The following is a 23,834-nucleotide window of genomic DNA, read 5'->3' as shown; positions in this document are numbered from 1 at the left end:
TTTTTTCTTTGTGAAAGCTACAATTTGTTTTGCAAGAAAGCAAGACAACATACAACTAGATCAGTGGAAGAATAAAAAGTTATGGCTCTCTGAACAAAGGGAGGAAACAACACCCGTCAAAAACAAAAAATGCCTGCGAAAGGAAGAAGGAACGGGTTAAATAGTAGCCTTCATTTTAACTTTTATTTCATAAATCAAAGGTACACATGAAAATAAGCAACTTTGTAGTCTATCATATCAAGTGGACTACGCCTTGCTGCCCGCCACCAAAAGGTGTGTACCGGCCAAAATATTGCACGATAGAGCACACACCTGCATCATTATAGTAAATGGACCCTGCCAGCGCTCATGCCTGGATCTGGTTTTGATGCCCAGGATAATGTAACTTTGAATGTTATATTTTTTTGTTATTGCTTTATTTGTAGTATACAAAATGTCAGGCTGAATCACATGTACACCCGAGCTTAGATCTACTACATTCAGAGATTTTTAACCTTCCACTGATTTTCAGCTGCATTTATTTCTCAACTAGAAATAGGCACGATACTATCGCATCGGGAGTGTGGTGAAATGAACATCTGTCTATGCTTAGTGGTGCTGACCGGAGCAGTGGACATGTGTCACTGTTTGCGCTTTCGAACATATCTGTTGTATGTCATCGTTCCACATTTGTGTATTGTATGTGTTGCGTTATTTGATATCTTTCACCCTTGTGCACTGTTTATTCCTTGTTGTGTGCTGTATACTGGTATCTGGTGTTGTGTTTCTTGAGCTGTGCTGTGTGTACGTGTCGTCTGTGTGTGTGTGTGTGTGTGAGGCTGTACGCTGTGTGTACGTGTCATCTGTGTACATGTGTGTGTATATGGCTGTACGCTGTGTGAACGATTTGTCTGTGTATATATGTGTGTGTATGTGTGTGTATTCTCTCTTTCTCTCTCTCGCTCTCTCCGCTGTCTCTGCTATCTCTCTCTCCGGTCTCTGCTGTGTCTGTCTCCTGTCTCTGCTGTGTCTGGCTCTGCTGCCTCCCGCTCCTGACCCCAGCTGATTATACTCACTGAATATTCACTGCACTGAGGAGCTAGAAGCAGGAGCAGCGCTGGGGACTTCAGTGCCGGGGACCGCATCGCTAGGGACAGGTGAGTATCCAGGCGTGTGTGTGTGACTGTGTTCAGTGTATGCATGCATTGCGTCTGTGGTAAGAGCGGTAACGTCACCGCTACTTGCGGATGCGCAGTTTGTGCCCGGAAGCTGCGGTGACGTGGATGTCACTTGCACAGATGCAGTTCGAACTGCGCCTGCACAACTGACAATGCCATTGTGCATGCCGGAATAGGGTTACAGAAACTGGCAATTATGTATGTAGATTATGTAATTAGTTCCTAATAGTTGTACAACTTTGCACTAAGGAGTGAAAAGCAATCTGTGATTCTTTACTTTGGACACCTATAGCTCAACCCTTGTTAGATCACACAATCTACTAACCGTCTCTAATATGGAAGCTATAAGTAAGTTCTGTTGAAGGTGATTTTTACTGATGCATTCAATGTATTTCTCATATATTAACGGTGCATTGGAGCAATATATTGTGGATGGTACCTTTTTTATACTATGTCTTCTTTTTCTTTTTTTGACAGGATCTTATTGTGAGCTCGTCTGCTTACAAATCTCTCTGTGAGTTTGGCTCCGATGAACACACCATACTTCATCTTCCTGAACAGGTTAGTTGTGTAATATTATATATACACTGCTCAAAAAAATAAAGGGAACACATGAACAACACAATGTATGGCTCTGTGCCCACGTGTGCGTATTGCACCGCAGCGTAACTGCATGCGTCCTGCGTCCCCAGCACAATCTATGAAGATTGTGCATTATGCGCACGTTGCGTTTTAGAATGCAGCAATTTGCATGCTGCCAAATCGCTGTGTTCTAAAAAGCAACATGTTACTTCTTTCATGAGCTTTGGATGCAGGTCCCGCTCTGTCTATGGTGGGGGCTGCATCCAGAGCACATGAAATTGGCTTTTCAATACGCAGTGTTTCTGCAGCAATTTGAAGCACACGTGCTGTTCAAATCGCTGCAGAAATTTCTGCAGGGACAGAACGCAACGTGGGCACATAGCCTATCTCTAAATGAATCACACTTCTGTGAAATCAACCTCTCCAGTTATGAAGCAACACTGATTGTGAATCAATTTTTCCTGCTGTTGGGCAAATGGAACAAAAAACAGGTACAAATAATAAGCAATTGGCAAGGTAGCCCCTATAAAGTAGTGGTTCTGTAGGTGGTGACCACAGACCATTTCTCTGTTCTCGTCCTTTTTGGCTGTTGTTTTGGTTCCTTTTGCATTTTGTCATTGCTTTCACCCTTAGAAGTAGCATGAGACAGTGTTTACAACTCACAGAAGTTGCTCAGGTAGAGCAAGTCATCCAGGATGATACATCAATGCTAGCTGTGGTGAGAAGCTTAGCTGTGTCTGTCAGCAGTGTCCAGAGCATGGAGCAGATACCAGGAGAGAGGCCAGTACATCAGGAGATGTGGAGGGGGCCATAGGAGGGCAACAACCCAGCAGTAGGACCGCTACCTCCTCCTTTGTGCAAGGAGGAACCGAAAGAGCAGGGCCATAGCCTGCAAATTGACTTTCAGCAGGCCACTAATATCCATGTGTCTGCTCAAAGTGTCAGAAACATACTCCATAAGGGTGGTATGAGGGCCTGACGTCCACAAGTGGGTGTTATGCTAACAGCCCAACACTGTGCATGGCGATTGGCATTTGCCAGAGAACACCCAGCTTGGCAGATTCAACATTGGCACCCTGTGCTCTTCACAGATGAGAGCAGGTTCACACTGCGCACTTGTGACAGACATGACAGAGTCTGGAGACGCCGTGGAGAGCGATCTGCTGCCTGCAACATCCTCCAGGATGACTGGTTTGGCAGTGGGACAGTAATGGTATGGGGTGGCATTTCTTTGGAGGGCTGCACAGCCCTCCTTGTAGTAGCCAGAGGTATTCTGACTGCCATTAGGTACCGGGATGAGATCTTCAGACCCGTTGTGAGACCATATGCAGGTGCTGTGGGCTTTGGGTTCCTTTTGATGCATAACAATGTTAGGCCTCATGTTGATCAAATGTGTCAGCAGTTTCTGCATAATGAAGGCTTTGATGCAATGGACTGGCCCACCCGTTCACCAAACCTAAATCCAATCGATCACATCTGAGACATCATGTTTCAATTCATACAGCAATGCCACATTTCACCACAGGCTGTCCATGAGATGACTGATGCTTTAATTTAGGTCTTGGAGGAGATCCCTCAGGAGAACATCTGCCTCCTCATCAGGAGCCTGCCCAGTCATTGTAGGGAGGTCATACAGGCACGTGGAGGCCACACACAATACTGAGCCTCATTTTGACTTGTTTCCACTTTTATTTTGTATGTGTGTTTTTCTTCAAATCCAGGCCTCAATTGGTTAAAACAATTGATTTCCATGACTGATTTTTGTGTGATTTTGGTTGTCAGCACATTCAACTTTGTACGGAGCAAAAGTATTCGATGAGAATATTTCATTCATTCAGATGTAGGATGTGTTATTTCAGTGTTCCCATTTTCTTCATCGTTCCTTATGGGAGACCCAGACCATGGGTGTATAGCTTCTGCCTCCGGAGGACACACAAAGTACTACACTAAAAAGTGTAGCTCCTCCCTCCGAGCATATACATCCCCTGGATGACCAAATCTAGCCAGTTCAATGCTTTGTGTTCAGGAGGATCACACATGCATTTTCATCTGATTTTTGATTTTTGATTTTAAAGAGTTGGAAGAAAAGCGGGTCCAAGCTGGACTCCCGGCATGTCCCTTCTCACCCCACTGTGTCGGCGGTGCTGTTAAGGTTGATTTCAAGGCTGGAGCCTTTACATGCCGCGCTCCTTCACCATCCCTCGGGCTCTGGCTTGAAGTGGGAGCCAGCACGGTTCTCACTGCTTTGCAGGAGACCGGTCTCCATCCGCAGCCCTCTCAGGACCCTACCGGACGGAGCACTCATCCCTCAGGGACCTGGCCCTGCGTCTCTCAAGCTAAGTATTGAGACGTTATTGTCAGGGGGTCCCTTGCATTTTTTATTGTTGGGGAAAGTGTGTTAGTTATTTTGGTGACATTTCCGGCCGGTTCTCTGGGTTTCCCCTGAGAACCGCGCCGAGGGTGCCTGCTCGCCGGCCGCACTGTAAAATTTAGTCCCCGGCTTCAGCTGCGGCCTACTTTTGGTTTCACTGCCCCTGCATGTCAGTCATGCAGAGGGACAGTGCGGCGCCGCCCACCGGCCGTTCAGCAGAGGGGAGGACACTCCTCTCTGAGGAGATGTTTCCCTCCCCTGTATATCCCCTTGGCCCTCCGGTTCCCGCTCTTGGACTAGGCCCCGCCCCCCCCTCCTCACTCCGGTGCCATTTTATCAGCGTTCTCACACTGATCGGCGCTGGCTGCTGCATCTCTGCAACCTGTCTGGGGGTCTGAGTTGTGGGATCCGGAGGGCACACAAACGGTCTGGTAAGCCACAACCTCTGGTTGTGGACTTTATTATACACTCTCTGGGGGTCATTCTGAAGGAGTGTGTTCTTACTGCAGAGCCCCCACCTCAGCAGCATGTCTCACACTAGGAGCAAGGCTGCAAGGCTGTACTCAATATGCACTGCATGTAAGCTCGTACTGGCTGAACCGAGCACATATCCTCATTGTGATGCCTGCTCTAACATGGTGGTGCCTCAGCCTGGAGTCTCCCCAGTGGTCCCTCAGGCTGCTCCGGCCCCGGTGGCTGAACCCCCGGCTTGGGTAGAATTGTTTACTAAGTCTATCTCCCAGTCCTTTGCTGACTCCATGGGAGAGCTGTCCCGGACTCTGCTGAGCATGCATCAGCCCCCTTCACAGGGTGCCTCTGCTGCTTCGGCTCGCTCTCCAGAGCTCACAGAGGATTCTTCATCTGCTCCCAGACCCCGTCCTCCTAAAAGGAAACGCAGGGACCCCTCTCCTTCCTCGTCCCGCGGCTCCGATTCACGAGCCGATTCGCAGGACGAGGAGGATGTCTTTACTGGGGGCTCGGACGCTACCTCTATGTGCCCCATTGATCTGACTGAGGGGGATGCAGATGTTAGTGATTTGATTGCGTCCATTAATACTGTTCTGGACCTCAATCCGCCAGTATCAGAGGAGCAAACCTCTCTGGCAGAAAAGCACCAGTTTACTTTGCCTAAGAGACCAAGGAGTGTGTTCTTTAACCACTCCAGTTTTCAGACCACTGTGTCCAAGCCCAGAGCCTGTCCTGACAAACGCTTCCCAAAGCGTGGTTCTGATGACCGTTTTCCTTTTCCACCAGAGGTGGTCAAGGAGTGGGCTCTCTCACCAAAGGTGGACCCTCCGGTGTCTAGACTCTCAGCCCGGACAGTTGTATCTGTGGCTGATGGCACCTCACTCCAGGATCCCACTGACCGCCAGGTTGACCTCCTGGCCAAGTCTGTCTATGAGGCGACAGGGGCCTCGTTCTCCCCATCTTTTGCAGCAGTGTGGGCTCTCAAAGCCATCTCTGCTTCTCTGGAGGAGATGCATACCCTCACTAGGGACTCTATGCCTGAATTGGTTGCTTTAACTTCCCAGGCTTCAGCCTTTTCAGCCTACGCCATGTCTGCCATGCTGGAGGCCTCTCACCGCACTGCGGTGGCCTCCGCCAATTCCCTCGCTATCCGCAGGATCTTGTGGCTTCGTGAGTGGAAGGCGGATGCTTCCTCAAAGTACCTTGCTGGGCTCCCATTTGCTGGGTCTAGGCTGTTCGGTGAACAGCTGGATGAAATTATTAAGGAGGCTACTGGCGGGAAGAGTACTTCCTTGCCACAGACTAAAGCCAGGAAACCTGTCCAGGGCAGGAACCAGTCGAGGTTTCGTTCCTTTCGTTCCTCTAACTGGTGTGAGACTGTGACCGGGGTTATCTATGACGGCCGGTACGTCTCGCCCCGGTTGTGCTCACTCCATGATAGAAAGTAACTCCACTCCGGGGTTAATGCTGTTTCCCTACAGACTGAAAGGAGGGTTAAAAGGGAACAGGAAGATGGGCGTGGTCGCCTAGTGTGTGAGGGAGTGAACACAACTCCCTGAGTATCTGCCGGAGAAACAAGTGTATGCTGTATTGGACTTGTGATTTGTGCAATAAACCGTGTGCTGTGACCCTTGGTGCCTGGATCCCGTGTCTTCTGCTACGCAGCCGACCACGCTACCTCACATATGGTGGAGAATCGGCGGGCATGCCAGCCCGGTGAGGTGTAGCTTCCATTTCTGGTGACCCGGTAGCACATGTCCTGGATTCAAGCGGCTATACTACAGCCCAAACCCGGCGACGCCATGGAGGACATACTAAAGCAGCTGGTTCAGGCCAATGCACGTCAGCAGCAAGCCTTGCAATTGCAGGAACAAAGACATCAAGAACAGATGGTTCTCCTGGCCAAGGCGATCCGTGCCGGACCGGCAGCAACAACCCCGGGACCGGGTGACGACGGCAGCGTCCGGAAAACGGTCAGACAAGCGTTGCAAAAGATGAGCCCGGGGGATGATGTGGAAGCGTTCCTGGCGGTGTTTGAGCGGGTGGCCGAGCGGGAAAAGTTGCCGACCCCCCAGTGGGCTGAGGTATTGTCGCCCTATCTGACGGGGGAGCCCCAAAAAGCGTACCTGGACCTCTGTACCGAGGACGCCATAGACTATGCGACCCTGAAAGCCGAAATACTTGCTCGGTTGGGGGTGAATACCTATGTACGGGCTCAGCGGGTAAATCAGTGGTTCTATGAGGAAGCCAAACCCGTACGCTCCCAGGCCTATGACTTGTTGCATCTGGTAAAGAAGTGGTTGCAGCCTGACACTCTGAGCCCTGTGCAAATGGTGGAAAGGGTAGTGGTGGATCGCTTTGTGCGTACCTTACCCGTCACCATTCAACGGTGGGTAGGACAGGGCGACCCAAGTACCCTGGACCAATTAGTAGCTCTGGTGGAGCGGCATGTGGCTACGCAGGACTTGATACGGGACACTGAGACTTCGCGTGCCGCCCGTCGGTCCGGCCCCTCCAAGCCTCGGGCCAAGGACCCACCGCTGACACCGGTGCGGGAGTCCGTTACCGTTCCGTCTGAGGTCGCGCCCGCCGTCCCTGCGGTCCGGAAGGCTATGTACCCTAAACGACAACTCGTCAAGGAGGTATCCTTCCCTATTAGATGTTGGCGATGCCAGCGGGTGGGACATATGGAGGCCCAGTGCCCACTCACCACGGAGCCCATGGATTGTGGGGTTACCCGACGGGGTTCAATGTATGCTCAGGCGGTATATACCGCGGACCTTGTCTCCCCGGAAACTGAGCCCCACTTGTGCCAAATACAGGTGAATGGACGTCCGGTTACAGGCTTGTTGGATTCCGGAAGCTTAGTGACCCTTGTGCGATCAACCCTAAGGGCTAACATAAAGGCCACAGGGCGTACCGTGGGGGTGGTTTGCATACATGGGGACCGACGAGACTATCCCACGGGGGTTGTCACCATCACAGCACCCTGCGGACAGGTGCAACATGAGGTGGGACTTATGAACTCTCTTCCCTATGACGTGATCCTAGGAAGGGATCTGCCGTATTTTTGGACTCTATGGAAGGGGCCTCCTAAGTCCCTTCAGGTATTGGACCGTCCGGGACCTGAGCCCGACAATCCCGAATCCGGGACGCCTGCCGTAGGGGTCACCATGATAGGGACAGAGTGTGAACCCGATAGGTCACCCCTAGAGGTATTGGCAGGAGAGGCTGAGATGGTTGAGCCCATCCCGGAGTTGGAGGCGTCCCCGGATACGTTTGGGACAGCCCAACTCCAGGACCCTACGTTAATACATGCTCGAAGTCGGGTGACAGTGGTTGACGGGGTGGCACAGCTACCAGGTGCCCAGGTAAGGTACCCCCATTTCGCCCTGAAGCAAGATTTACTCTACCGGGTAGATGAAATAAGGGGCGTGGGGGTAGAGCAGTTGGTGGTGCCCCAGCCGTATCGCCGGCGGGTTCTCGACTTGGCTCATAAACACCTGATGAGTGGCCACCTAGGGGTCAAGAAAACGCAGGAGCGAATATTGCAAAGGTTCTATTGGCCCGGGGTCTTTGGGGAGGTAAAACGGTTCTGTGAAACCTGCCCGGAGTGTCAGCTTACCGCACCCCTGGCCCACTTTCGCAGTCCGTTGGTGCCCTTACCCATTATAGAAGTCCCTTTTGAACGGATAGGGATGGATCTGGTGGGGCCCCTCGTAAAGTCCGCTCGAGGGCACCAACACATCCTAGTGATCGTTGACTATGCCACCCGGTATCCAGAGGCGATACCTCTCAGACATACTGCAGCAAAGCTTATAGCTCGGGAGTTGTTTGCTGTGTTCTGCCGGGTGGGGTTGCCCAAGGAGATCCTTACGGATCAGGGGACCCCATTCATGTCTAAAGTGACCAAAGAGCTGTGCCGGCTACTCCAGATCAAGCAGTTGCGTACGTCTGTGTATCATCCTCAAACGGACGGTTTAGTCGAGCGTTTCAATAAAACCCTGAAAACCATGCTAAAAAGGGTGATTTCAAAAGACGGGAAAGACTGGGATATGATGCTTCCCTATTTGATGTTTGCCATCCGAGAGGTGCCACAGGCATCCACGGGGTTTTCGCCTTTTGAGTTGTTATACGGGCGACATCCCCGGGGATTGTTGGACCTGGCAAAAGAAACCTGGGAGCAGGAGCCCACCCCCCATAAAAGTATGATTGAACACATTTTAGGAATGCAGAACCGCATAAGCGCGGTCATGCCAATTGTGAAGGAGCATTTACAGGAGGCTCAGGCCGCGCAAAGCGGCCGCTACAATAGACAAGCCACCGTGCGGACCTTTAAACCCGGGGATCGGGTGTTGGTATTAATCCCCACGGCGGAGAGTAAATTCCTGGCTCAGTGGCAAGGCCCCTACGAGATAAAGGAAAGAGTCGGGGTGGTCAACTATAAGGTATTGCAGCCCGGTAGGCGGAAACCTGAACAAATATACCATGTCAACCTATTAAAACCTTGGCAGGAACGGGAAAGCCTGATGGTTGATTTATCCCCATCTCCCTCCTCTTCGGGTCATTCAACCCCGGCTCCAGCGCCCTCCGGAGAGGACGAACCGGAAGTAAGGATTGGAGAAGCCCTCACCAAGCAACAGAGGCGAGAGGCCAGACGGCTGGTTCAGCAGAACCCCGATGTTTTCTCCGAGCTGCCCGGTAGGACAAGTCTGATACGACATGACATTGTCACCGAGCCTCACCTGAAGGTACGCCTGAAGTCATACCGGGTACCGGAGGCTCGAAGACAAGCCATATCAGAGGAAGTGAAGACAGTGCTACGACTAGGGGTCATCAAAAAATCCCGGAGTGAATGGGCTAGTCCTATTGTCCTAATACCAAAACCCGATGGCTCCTTAAGGTTCTGCAATGACTTTAGGAGATTGACCGAAGTATCCAAGTTCGATCTCTACCCCATGCCCCGGGTGGATGAGCTGATTGATAGGCTGGGACAGGCGCGATACTTCACCACGCTCGACCTGACCAAGGGGTACTGGCAGGTGCCACTGACGGAGTCCGCAAAGGAGAAAACCGCTTTTGTTACGCCGGAGGGTCTCTTCCACTATGTTGTCTTGCCTTTTGGGTTACACGGCGCTCCGGCCACATTCCAGAGGTTGATGGACTTGGTGCTGGAACCCCACCAGGCGTATGCATCAGCGTATCTTGATGACATCATTATTTACAGCTCCGATTGGCAGACCCACTTGGAACAGGTACAAGCGGTGGTGGACGCGCTCCGAACAGCCGGATTGACAGCCAATCCCAAGAAATGTGCGTTGGGGCTCACGGAAGCCCGCTACTTGGGCTATGTAATAGGCCAAGGAGTGATTAAGCCCCAAATTAACAAAGTGGAGGCGATCTAGAAGTGGCCTAGACCCCTGACCACGAAGCAGGTTAGGGCTTTCCTGGGTATTGTGGGGTACTACAGGAGGTTTGTAAAGGATTTTGCGGGACTATCGGCCCCCTTGACGGACCTTCTCAAAGGCAAGAAGTCCGTCATGGTGCGCTGGACTCCGCAGGCCGAGGACTCCTTCCGGGCCCTGAAGGGGGTCCTGTGCGGACAACCCGTTCTTGTCAACCCTGATTTCCGGAAGGAGTTCATAGTACAGACTGATGCCTCTGAGGTCGGTCTGGGGGCAGTGCTGTCTCAGGTGGTTAAGGGGGAGGAACACCCCGTCACCTTCTTGAGTAGGAAGCTCACCCCTCCTGAGCGGAATTATAACGTAGTGGAGAAGGAGTGCCTGGCGATTAAGTGGGCCTTGGAGTCCCTGCGCTATTACCTGCTGGGGCGGCGGTTTCGCTTGGTGACTGATCACTCTCCGCTGGTCTGGATGAGGTCCGCCAAGGAACGGAATGCCCGGGTTACCCGGTGGTTCCTTTCTCTGCAGAACTTCTGTTTTACGGTTGAACACCGGGCCGGTAGGTTGCAGGGCAACGCCGATGCCTTGTCCCGCGGCCCGTGTTTGATGGCGGGAGTTCAACCCCGCACGCTTGAACTGAGGGGGGGGTATGTGAGACTGTGACCGGGGTTATCTATGACGGCCGGTACGTCTCGCCCCGGTTGTGCTCACTCCATGATAGAAAGTAACTCCACTCCGGGGTTAATGCTGTTTCCCTACAGACTGAAAGGAGGGTTAAAAGGGAACAGGAAGATGGGCGTGGTCGCCTAGTGTGTGAGGGAGTGAACACAACTCCCTGAGTATCTGCCGGAGAAACAAGTGTATGCTGTATTGGACTTGTGATTTGTGCAATAAACCGTGTGCTGTGACCCTTGGTGCCTGGATCCCGTGTCTTCTGCTACGCAGCCGACCACGCTACCTCACACTGGTCATCCTCTAAGCCCTCGGCCTCGTCCACTAACTCGGCCAAGGACCAGAAGCCCACCTGGCGCAAGAAGCCGCGTCCACAAGGGTCCGCAGGAGCTGCTGCCACCAAGGCAGCCTCCTCTTGACTATCTGGCCGAGCCAGCAACGTCCTTGGTCGGTGGCAGGCTCTCCCACTTTGGCGACATGTGGTTTCAACACGTCTCCGACCAGTGGGTGCGGGATATCATCTCCCACGGCTACAGGATAGAGTTCTCTTCCAGCCCGCCAAACAGATTTTTTCTGTCAACTCCCCCCTGCTCCAAGGCCGCTGCCTTCTCTCAGGCCGTGGCATCCTTGCAAGCCAACGGAGTAATTGTGCCAGTTCCCGCCAGGGAACGGTTCAGAGGTTTCTATTCAAATCTCTTCCTAGTCCCCAAAAAGGACGGTTCCTTCCGGCCCATCCTGGATCTCAAGCTTCTCAACAAGCATGTTCAGGTGCGGCATTTTCGCATGGAGTCTCTGCGATCAGTCATTGCCTCAATGACCCAAGGAGATTTCCTGGCATCCATCGACATCAGAGATGCTTATCTGCATGTGCCAATTGCAGTTTCACACCAGCGTTGGCTACGTTTTGCAATCGGAGAGGAACATTTCCAATTCGTGGCTCTCCCCTTCGGGTTAGCCACGGCCCCTCGAGTATTCACCAAGGTCATGGCAGCAGTGGTTGCGGTCCTGCACCTCCAGGGTTTGGCAGTAATTCCTTACCTGGACGACCTTCTTGTCAAGGCTTCATCCAGCGCAGACTGTCAGCGGAGTGTCTCGCTCACTCTCGCCACTCTTGTTCAATTCGGGTGGCTTGTCAATCTGCCCAAGTCCACTCCGACCCCGACCCAAAAACTCACGTACCTAGGGATGCAATTCGAAACTCTGCCGGCACTTGTCAAGCTGCCCTTAGTCAAACAGCAGTCCCTCCATCTGGCGGTGCGCTCTCTGTTGAGGCCCCGCCGTCACTCCATCAGGCACCTTATGCAGGTGCTGGGTCAGATGGTGGCGTCAATGGAAGCGGTTCTCTTTGCCCAGTTCCATCTGCGTCCTCTGCAGCTGGACATTCTCCGCTGTTGGGACAAGCGGATTTCTTCCTTGCACAGGTTGGTGGCTCTGTCGCCACAAGCCAGGAGCTCTCTTCAGTGGTGGCTTCGGCCTCTCTCTCTGTCTCAGGGACGCTCCTTTCTGACCCCGTCCTGGGTGATCCTCACCACGGATGACAGTCTTTCCGGCTGGGGAGCAGTATTTCTCCACCACCGAGCACAGGGCATTTGGACTCAGTCCGAATCGGCCCTCTCTATCAATGTGCTGGAAATCAGAGCTGTGCTTCTAGCTCTCTTAGCCTTTCACCATCTGTTGGCGGGCAAGCACATTCGAGCACAGTCAGAAAACGCGACAGAAGTTGCCTACATCAATCACCAGGGTGGGACTCGCAGCCGCCTGGCAATATTGGAGGTTCAACGCATCCTGCAGTGGACGGAGGACTCCAAGTCCACCATATCCGCAGTCCATATCCCAGGCGTGGAAAACTGGGAGGCAGATTATCTCAGCCGTCAAACCGTGGACAGCGGCGAGTGGGCTCTGCATCAGGCAGTGTTCCGGTCGATCTGCCGCAAGTGGGGCACTCCGGAAGTGGATCTAATGGCATCCCGGCACAACAACAAGGTCCCGGTTTACGTGGCTCGCTCCCACGATCCTCAGGCCTTTGCAGCGGACGCGCTGGTTCAGGATTGGTCCCAGTTTCGTCTGGCTTACGTGTTTCCCCCTCTAGCTCTCTTGCCCAGAGTCCTGCGCAAGATCAGAATGGAGGGCCGTCGGGTCATACTCATCGCCCCAGACTGGCCCAGGCGAGCTTGGTACCCAGACCTGCTCCGTCTGTCCGTAGAGGTGCCGTGGCGTCTCCCGGACCGCCCAGACCTTCTCTCTCAAGGTCCGTTTTTCCGGCAGAATTCTGCGGCTCTCAGATTGACGGCGTGGCTCTTGAGTCCTGGATCCTGACGGCTTCCGGCATTCCTCCCGAAGTCATCTCCACTATGACTCAGGCTCGGAAGTCTTCCTCGGCAAAAATTTACCACAGGACTTGGAGAATTTTCCTGTCCTGGTGTCGTTCTTCCGGCCATGCTCCTTGGCCTTTTTCCTTGCCAACCATCCTGTCCTTTCTACAGTCCGGTCTGCAGCTAGGACTATCCCTCAATTCTCTTAAGGGACAGGTCTCGGCTCTGTCAGTGTTCTTTCAGCGGCGTATCGCTCGACTGGCTCAGGTGCGCACCTTCATGCAGGGCGCATCTCACATCATTCCACCTTACTGGCGGCCTTTGGATCCCTGGGACCTTAATCTGGTCCTCACGGCCTTACAGAAACACCCGTTTGAGCCTCTTAGGGAAGTTTCTTTGTTTCGTCTTTCACAGAAAGTCGTCTTTCTGGTGGCCATAACTTCTCTCAGGAGAGTCTCTGATTTGGCCGCGCTCTCTTTGGAGTCACCTTTTTTGGTTTTTCACCAAGACAAGGTGGTTCTCCGTCCGACTCAGGACTTTCTTCCTAAGGTGGTGTCTCCTTTCCACCTTAACCAGGACATTTCATTGCCTTCCCTTTGTCTGGCCCCTGTTCATCGCTTTGAGAAAGCGTTGCATACTTTAGATCTGGTGCGGGCGCTCCGGATCTATGTGTCACGCACCGCCGCTCTTAGGCGGTGCACCTCTCTTTTTGTGCTGACCACAGGTTAGCGCAAGGGTCTCTCGGCTTCTAAACCGACCCTAGCTCGTTGGATTAGGTTGGCCATATCTGATGCCTACCAGAATACTCAGGTGCCTCCCCCGCCGGGGATCAAGGCACACTCGACCAGAGCTGTCTGTGCCTCTTGGGCTTTCAGGCACCAGGCTACGGCTCAGCAGGTCTGTCAGGCTGCCACTTGGTCTAGTCTGCACACCTTTTCAAAGCACTACCAAGTGCATGCTCATGCTTCGGCAGATGCGAGCTTGGGCAGACGCATCCTTCAGGCGGCTGTCGCCCATTTGTGAAGTTAGGTTTTGCCTACTTCTCAGTTTTCTGTTTATTCCCACCCATGGACTGCTTTGAGACATCCCATGGTCTGGGTCTCCCATAAGGAACGATGAAGAAAGAGAATTTTGTTTACTTACCGTAAATTCTTTTTCTTATAGTTCCGACATGGGAGACCCAGCACCCTCCCTGTTGCCTGTTGGCAGTTTTCTTGTTCCGTGTGTTTTCACCGGCTGTTGTTGTAGTCAGAGGTTCCGGTTGTTCCGGGTTTTGCTCTGTCTCTACTTGTGGGTGGATGTCCTCCTTCAGCTTTTGCACTAAACTGGCTAGATTTGGTCATCCAGGGGGTGTATATGCTCGGAGGGAGGAGCTACACTTTTTAGTGTAGTACTTTGTGTGTCCTCCGGAGGCAGAAGCTATACACCCATGGTCTGGGTCTCCCATGTCGGAACTATAAGAAAAAGAATTTACGGTAAGTAAACAAAATTCTCTTTTTTTTGAGCAGTGTATATAATGTGTGTCCTGGAACTTGACATTTTGTTGACTGTGTTCGTTCATTCATTCATTCATTCATTCATTCACCATCATTTCTTTTGCACACTTTACCAGTATTAAATATTCTACTGTATTATATTAAGATTTTTCCCAAAATAAACCTTTATCATCTGTCCATTGGATCAGTCACAAAGTTATAAATGTAAAATTGTTGTGATTACTACCAATCACAATACTGAGTTCATAATCAATATAAAGACATTACAAACCCCATTAGATTGCTTCTTTTGCGTATTGTTGAATACATCTATACACATTCTCACTCCGGCTCCTGAAATCTACATAGACATAATGGGTATTGGTGTTCCGATCATACTACTGTGAGTTTGTATTTACTAATTATGAGCTATTTGTGAAGAAGGATAATGATGGAGGTTTGCTTACAGAGTTCACAGCCCTGGTCCAAATATTTCCACCATAGAGACCCAACATAATACTGGAAGGATTTAGGGTTAATGGTAATATACCTTCTGCATGATGATATACCACGTATTATCATGGTAACATCACTGATGACAAAGGGTTTGGTGTTCACTATAAAGCGGGCTTTACACGCTATGATATCGTTAATGAATTATCGTTGGGGTCACGTTGTTTGTATTGTTGTTTGTTGTTTATGTAACACTTAAGAGCGATCTTAAACGATCGCAAAAGAGGGCAAAATAGTTTGCCGCGGAGAGGTCGTCCTGAAATAAATCGTTTTCTGCTTATTAGCGATGTTGTTTGTTGTTCCTGAGGCAGCACACATCGCTATGTGTGACACCGCAGGAGAGACAAACATCTCCTTACCTGCCTCCACCGGCAATGCGGAAGGAAATAGGTGGGCGGGATGTTTACATCCCGCTCATCTCCACCCCTCCGCTTCTATTGGTCGGCTGCCGTGTGACGTTGCGGTGACGCCGCACGACCCGCCCCCTTAGAAAGGAGGCGGATAATCGGCCAGAGCGGCGTCACACAGCAGGTATGTGCGTGTGACGCTGCCGTAGCGATAATGTTCGCTACGGCAGCGATCACCACATATCGGCCGTACGACGGGGGAGGGTGCTATCGCGCTCAACATCGCCAGCAAATGCTAGCGATGTCGTAGAGTGTAAAGCCCGCCTTTGTCTAGTCTGACTGTAGCCAAAATTATTATTTTTGGAAAAGATTGTTTTTTTACAATGAAGTGGGTTCTTCTCTTTTTTTTTATTTAACAGCAGAGTCGGATGCACAGTGCTGTAGCATTGTTTGTCCAAACCTATATGGACCAGACAAGTCTGCCTATACGTATAGACTTTTTACTATTTTTTTTACTGTATAATATTTAACTTTTTTAACACTTTTTTTCATCTTCTTAAAAGCAAGTGACTACTCGTATCCCTAGGCTCTGCAGCACGATGGCTTCCATTTTATTTTGTAGTGGGGGTCGTTGGAGCATTAGCTTGAATGCGGGTAAGGAAGAATATATGAAATGCGGCCAATTAGGGGCTTCCTGTCCATTCTGAACCAAGTTAAGCTTCTCATGTGCTACACGATTGATGAGCCCAAAAACATGTCCACCTTTAGTCATAAAGAGATTTTCTGGTTTAAAAAAAATCTCGCACAAATAATCAAAGTTTTACTTTTATAGATTGTAAGTTCTCATTCAGCAGTACCAGTTATACTTTCCTAACCTTCCTGCTGATGGTAGAGCGAGATGCCCAGCACACTTGTGTCCATTAGATTGTAGTACCTTCATAGCCTCATCAGCTGAGTATGTATTGTTACAACAGTGCCCAATTATACATACCATCCAATGCCAACCACAGGGCCCCTGTATGAAAGCCACCTTGCTTCCTATATATATCCTGTGTCTCTTCCAGTACCAATGAATGATAACAGATCCGTTATACCCCGATACTGTGCCAGGAAACCAGGACCACATTACTGAATTCGGACACTTGGTGGCCACTTTAGTATTATAATGATTGACACACATTTATTAAACCTAGCTTCCATATATACTTAATGCATTTCCGTATGAATCACCTAGATTAATTGTTCTGTACTGTTCATACCTGTAGAACGTTACCAATATTACAGAACACTAATATACCATGGTGTCGGATCATTGTGTGACGCCCCTGGACTATCATGTCGTCACAGGGGACTGCACAAGCTGCCCTTCCGTGCAGTATTCCACCTCCCTCTTGGTTTTCGGGTCCCTACTTAAGTGGTGGTGCCTCCATCAGCGAATCAAACCCTAGACACACCCTGCACCACACCCACCTGACACACCAGTGGATGGCTTGAGTGGAATAGAGTCGCCCACCTGGAGGGTCAGGGAGGGGAGGTGAGGAGTGTAGAGAGTTGGTCTGTGAGTGGAGAAGGAGTTGGAAGTAGCCCTCGAGCTGAGAGGAGCTCGGAGGAAGTCGGGAGTGGTGACTCCTGAAGTAACTGCCTAGGTTGCAGACGGTGGTCTGGGCCTAGAGGAGTCGGACCCCCGGTCCCAGGGGATTGTGGTGAGGTGCTCTGTCCTGTCGAGCAGGACCGCCGTCAGCTTAGCCCTATCACCAGTCCGGGACCGAAGGCATGATTGGGTACATGGACCATAGGTCGGGGAGTAGCTTCAGGCAACCCGACAATTCACCTTCACGATCCATTCCCACTTGCTCCAGAATCGGGGCATTCGCGCAACGAGGGGGATAGGACTTTCCAACCAAAACAATCCAGAAAATCCCAAGTGTGAGCCATGAGAGCAAGCTCCCATACTTAGCCATAGTAGGGATCGGGACCCGGCTAGTTCCAAGCTATCAAGCCATCAAGTTGAAGTCAAAACTAATTGCCAGGAGGCAGGTCACGGATCACCAGGCAGCACCACTTGGGGATGGGACCCGGACGAGTTCCACTCAGCGGCAGCGGTACCCAGAGACTTGGTTTACCCGGTTGTCAGTGTCTGCCTATGAACTGAGTTAGTACGAGAGTGATCCCTTCATCCCCACGGCACTCCCCACACCGAGTCCCGGGGCACCCCCTACCCGTGGAGGATTCCAACACCTTGCTGACCCCGCTCCATTATCCCCGGGTACTCCCAACGGCAGCAGGGGTACTCCCAATTACCACACCCCACGGGAGGCGTCACGAACTATAACTCCCCTGTAAATACCCCTCTTTTTCATTCAAGTGGCTGCACAACCCCCGGGTCCGGAGACCCTTGAGCCACAGCAAACCCAGATCCGAGCAGCTCGGCTACTTCCACGGGGGCGGTACTATGGCTTCATCCATTTAGAATCTGACCAGTATAAAGAGGCCTGTTTGCCTCTCTGCAGATTACTACAATTTCATATATTACCATGTGCTTTTTTATTTTCCTATACAAGAGACGGTCTGTTTTCTATTTGCACAAGGAATTTTAAATGTTACTGCCTCCCTTAGTGTGATGGAGGAGTGTGCTGAAGCCATTAGTTGGCACTGAATAATTCTTTGCTTCCTCAGCTTCTGTCACAAAGCCAGTCTTCTACAATAATGTTCTTAATTAGAAGAATGTGTTTGCCGGTTACACACCGATGGGAGCCTTTCACTGGGCCTAGAAGAAGATGAATTGCTCTGAAAGACTGATTATCTCAATGGCCCACTCTATCATAATTCCTTTCTAATTACCTCAATGTTAACCTTGCCACACAGCCAACACCTTCTGCAGACAGCGAGAGTGCTTAATTGAGTTGAAGAGTTCACTTTATGTGCCTTTACCAATTCTACTAGGATCAGATTGTCCACTAAGCACGGGTGTCTTTGCCTACTTTTTTATTGCAATGCAGCTTAGACTGCTTTCACACATCCGTTTTTTCCTGTGCGGCACAATCCGGCGTTTTGCAGAAAAACCGCAATTGGTTTTTTTGCATAGACTTACATTACTGCCGTATTGTGCCGCATGGGCTTGCGTTCGGTTCGGTTTTTGACGCATGCGGCAGATTTAGCCGATGCGGCGGCCAGATGGAACGTTGCCTGGCACGTTTTTTTGTCCGGCAAAAAAACCCGCATTGCGCCGCATCCGGTCAATGCGGCGCAATTTGCATTGCATGCCTATGGACGCCGCATGCGGTTTTTTTCCACTGCGCATGCTTAGTAGCCTGCAGCAAGCGGCAAAAACTGGACGGGCCGCATGTCAAAAACTTATGCAAAGGATGCGGTATTGTCGCCGCATCCGTTGCATAGGTTTTAGAGCCGGATTGGCCGGCTCTGCTAAAACCGGATGTGTGAAAGCAGCCTTAGTTACCTTTGTGTTGTGTTGTGTTGTACATTATACGTGTAGTGTTTGTGCAGATAGTATGCTTCTTCCAAATACTGGACCTCAACCATAAATATGGCGGTCTCTGAGCAATAAAAGTTGCTGTAGAAACATGCTTTAAAACGGCAATTTTTGAATTTAACTACTTCTGGACAGTCCTCATTTATTTTTTTTATTGACTTTCTAAAATTTCACTGCCGTGTAAGTAACTTGCACAAGAACATACAGCTGTGAGGCCTGGGATCCAGCTGTCAGACACAGCCAGACTCCCCAAAGAGAAGATGGTTTATTACCATGCTTACATTCTCCATTGCAATTTAAACAATGGTCTATGGTTTGGAATTTTTTTCCAGCACATCTCACACTTGCTCTATTGCAGTGGGTCCCCACCTTTCTTACCCTAAGAGCCACATTCAGCACTGAGAGATGGTCATGAGCCACATCAAGAGCCCCTTGAGTATTGACATCTAGCGCCCTTCATTACCGGAATAATGACAGCCAAAGATTTCCCACAGAAAACACACTGAGACCTTGTGCCATCCTCCCTTTTAGCTCTTGTCCACTTGCGTACCGCTTCTGATGCGAGAGCATCGGAAGCGATGCGCTAATGACCCTCTGCTGCGGGTGTCAGCCGAGGATCATGCGACTGTGATGCGATCTTGCGATTGCATCACAGGTGATGGGAAGGAGGGAGCACTTTCTCCCCATAACATGCGAGTGCAGTGCGTTGTTTCACACGCTCCCATATGGTTGCATGGTGGTGCGTGAGCTGAGACTCGCTGCAAAACGCAGCATGCTGCAATTGCACCGAGAGCCCAATTTGTGCCGTAGAAAATTAAGCAAGAGGACACTGTCCCATAGATTAACACTGGTGCGAGTACAATCCGATTTTTTTATCGGATCGAGTTCGCACATGAAAATCACAGGTTGACATGAGCCATAAGCAGTATACTTGCATCTTGGGATTCACACCTTTCTCCTATTTGGTATTCCTCCATCAAACAGTCCCTCCACACTAACACATCTGCCATTCTGCTCCTCTACTCAGTGACATCACCACTGTGCGGACTCTCCTGATCACTGCGTTCCGCATGACCTAGAAGTCACTTTTACAATGTAAGTCTATGGAGTACCAGCTAAACTTCCGACTCACACAGAGTATAGATTGAGCTAGAAAGTCTGAAAAGCAGGAACCTCACTAAGAAAAGGAGCAGAATGGCAGCCCTTCAGTCGTCCTTTGATTTTTTACTGTCCGGATGTTTTAATAAATGTGAAGAACTGATATATACTGTGATGTACGATCAGCTAATACATCACCTCTACACCATATTTGCTGGGCTTGTTGGATATGTACTGCTTGAAACTTCATCTTCCTCTAAACCCAAGTAGAGATTCATCCACCGTACGTTCAGTGCTTGGTATATAGTTAATGTGCATACTAGCACAAATTTTTGATAATCTTGGCGAATCAATGCTAACTTACCTGAAGCCCTTCTATCTTTGCTTGTTGTGGCATCGTCCGTGTCCGGGGTGTCACTGTGAGCAACATGAGTCAGGACTGGCTGCTGCTAAGGGGTACTTCTCACATAGCGAGATTGCTGCTGAGTCACGGTTTTTGTGACGTACCAGTGACCTCATCAGCGATCTCGCTGTGTGTTTGACACTAAGCAGCGACCTGGCCCCTGCTGTGAAATCACTGATCGTTACACACAGTGCTGGTTCACTTTTTGCTCGTTGCTCTCCCGCTGTGAAGCACATATCGCTGTGTTTGACATCGAAAGAGCAACGATCTGAATGTGCAGGGAGCAGGGAGCCGGCGTCTGGAAGCTGTGGACGCTGGTAACCAAGGTACACATCTGGTAACCAAGCGAAGCGCTTTGCTTGGTTACCCGATATTTACCTTGGTTACTAGCGTACACGCTTTCAGGCTGCCAGTGCTGGCTCCCTGCACACGTAGCCAGCGTACACATCGGGTAACTAAGCGAAGCGCTTTGCTTAGTAACCCGATGTGTACCCTGGCTACGAGTGCAGGGAGCCAGCGCTAAGCGGTGTGCGCTGGTAACCAGGGTAAATATCGGGTAACCAAGCAAAGCATTTTGCTTAGTTACACGATATTTACCTTGGTTACCAAGCGCAGCATCATTTCCACGAGTCGCTGGTGGCTGGTCACTGGTCGCTGGTGAGATCTGTCTGTCTGACAGCTCACCAGCAACCATGTAGCGACGCACCAGCGATCCTGACCAGGTCATATCATGGTCGGAATCGCTGGTACGTCGTTTAGTGAGACGGTACCCTAAGTCTATGGAGCCTTGTTCTGATGCTCCATAGTCTTTGATCCAGGTAATCGAGGAACGTTGATGATGTGTGAATAATGGCTCTAAGAGGGGAAACTATGAGAGTCTCACAAAGGAACTAAGCCAGTGTAAATAAATGAGAAGACGCAGGTCCAAAGTCAAATAACAACCACACATAATCACTATAATATGTTTAATCCTCCTGTAGCCAGTGCAGGAGAATCGTTGCCATATGATTGTGCTCCAGGAATGCCTAGGGGCCATATGACTCTCATATTGACACCGAGGCCAAATAGGTTTTTATTTTCTATATCTATAGGATTTACTGCTGTCTAAAAACGCATGTAAAAATGCAGCACATAATTTTATACATGCATTTTTTACTTCATTGAAGTCAATGGGTGAAACAACGCTGAAATAATTAAGGGCTGCAGATTATTTTCTGCACCGACTCTTCAAGTCACAAATAAGCAGCATGTGCATTACACTTCATGATTCTCATTGACCTTGCTGGCATCAGGATTCCCTTTAGGTTTTATGACAAATCTGCACTCAAACGCACATGAAAAAAAGAAATAAAAATGCAACGTATGCACACAGGCTAACACTGCTTCAAACATATCAACTTACCGTATTTTTCGGACTATAAGACACACTTTTTTCCCCCCAATGTTGAGGGAAAGTGGGGGGTGCGTCTTATGGTCTGACTATAGGGCTGCGGTCGGGAATGAGGGTGCTGCGGTGGAGCGGGCCATCGAGGGCACGAGCAGGCTGTAGCAGCGCCTGCCATGACCACGTGGGCCCGCTCATTACATATGCACGCCCATCCTCCCGCTCATCATCTCTCAGCACAGAAGGGTGGGCGGGGGGGTGCGCGCATAATTAACAGTCGGACGTGATCACCCCTGGCAACTACAGCCTGGAGTGATCATGTGCGGCTGTATTCACTGCTCCCCGCGCATCATCATCATCATCAGTGCGGGGGCAGTGAATAAGTACGGTATACTCACCGGCCACTTCCGTGCAGCTTCGCGATGTCCTCCCGTCTGCCGGTCAGCTGATCTGTGCAGAGAGCGGTGAGAGCAGCGATGACGTCATCGCTGTGCGCGCCGCTAGTCACGCAGGTCAGCTGATCGGCTGACAGGAGGACAAGCGGTGCTGCAGGGAAGTGACCGTGACTGCTCCACACAGAACAGCGGCGCTGCTGCCACCATAGACAGGGGGAGGAGCAATGCTGCATGGAGCGTGGAAAGGTGAGTATAAACGTTTATTTTTTTTTGTGTGATACAGGCCATATAGCAGCATGGAGGTATATAGCAGCATGGGGCCATATAGCAGGATGGCAGTATATAGCAGGATGGGGGGTATATAGCAGGAGGGGGTATATAGCAGGATAAGGGCATATACAAGGATGGCAGTATATATCAGGATGGGGGCATATAGCAGAATGGGGGTATATAGCAGGATGCCAGTATATAGCAGGATAAGGGCTTATACCAGGATGGGGTACATATACAAGGCAGGAGGATCATTACCAGGATGGGGTACCTTAGTAGAGAATTTGGGGACATTACCACCATAATAGTGTCAGCAGCAGATCCTCGCCCCATAACAGTGTGTCATGACCACATTTTTTGCTTAAAATGTTATTTTCCCATTTTCCTCCTCTAAAACCAGGGTGTGTCTTATAGTCCGGTGCGTCTTATAGTCCGAAAAATACGGTATATCCCATCTCTTGACATGTGCCATTGTAATTGGATAATATATTTTATTTAACATGTCAGTGGTTATAATGTTCTTTCTGATCACGGTACAATATGCAGGTATCGTGTATAAATAGACTGTAATATTGTGCGGCCTTCTATCAGTACCATTTCACTGAGATACCTTTTGGCAGTGAGATATTGTAAAGTCGTTTAGATAAGCCTTCTATTTAATGAGGTTTTGGCATAATCAGCGATCAAGATCAATAAACCTGTAAATTATTGATAATATGTAATTGATGTATCATTTCATGATAAGGGAGGGAGATACTTCATTGACTCGTTACTGGTTCCAAAGATTACTTATTTTTCTTCTTTGGCCATGTCAGCAAATAATGTCAAGAAGTGCAGTATCTCTTCTCATAAATTTTCTCCATTCATGACGGCAGATATTGACTGACCTTACCAAGTCACAAGATAGTGTCTCTCTGGAAACTGAAGTGCAAACTTGGCACTTTCTTCTTGCAGTGTTTGCTTAGTTCAGGAGAGGCGTCTGACATAATACCCCTAATAGTAGAGACGATCTGTGCTTGTTGTGGCTGTCATGCCATGGCAATTATCTATTGTTTCAGTTTGAATCTAAACCTTAAATGGAAGCTTCCAGTATGATCAACTCTCCTAAGCTGGCTACATGGGCACGTAGGTCTTAGGAATCTGAATAAAATGATACCTTAATATCTACAATCCGATATCTTATTCTAGAGAAATACACATTTTTCTTATATGTAAAGGAGCTGTTAAGATATATGGGCCGGACACATCTCCCAGAGAATCTGCCTCCAGGTCTCATATAAAGTGAAAGGGGCATTAGCAGAATGGGACCTGTAGATCAGGAGAGCAGACTGTCAGTCATTACTAGGGTTGAGCGGATCCGGACTGTAAAAGTCCAGATCCGCGCGGTTTCAACGATATCTGGGTGCCTGATCCGGGCCCGGGATTCCGGGTGCACGATCTGGATTTGGGGATTAATGTGAAAATAAACTAAAGAAGAAATAAGTGAGAGTTTCAT

At 49.9% G+C, this 23,834-nt stretch overlaps 1 protein-coding gene across 2 annotated transcripts in view; it reads left to right on the top strand.

Moving 5' to 3' along the window:
* The window catches only part of FOCAD (focadhesin), a 334,145-nt gene that overhangs the window by 158,154 nt on the left and 152,157 nt on the right, over positions 1–23,834 (top strand). For both annotated transcript variants that reach the window (XM_075316251.1, XM_075316242.1), the window contains exon 18: positions 1,635–1,718. In XM_075316251.1, the coding sequence (XP_075172366.1) occupies positions 1,635–1,718 (84 nt within the window). The remainder of the gene's footprint in view (positions 1–1,634; positions 1,719–23,834) is intronic.

Source organism: Anomaloglossus baeobatrachus, chromosome 1, assembly GCF_048569485.1.
Source record: "Anomaloglossus baeobatrachus isolate aAnoBae1 chromosome 1, aAnoBae1.hap1, whole genome shotgun sequence".
Classification (NCBI taxonomy): Eukaryota; Metazoa; Chordata; class Amphibia; order Anura; family Aromobatidae; genus Anomaloglossus; species Anomaloglossus baeobatrachus.
This window is presented reverse-complemented; position numbering and strand designations above follow the sequence as displayed.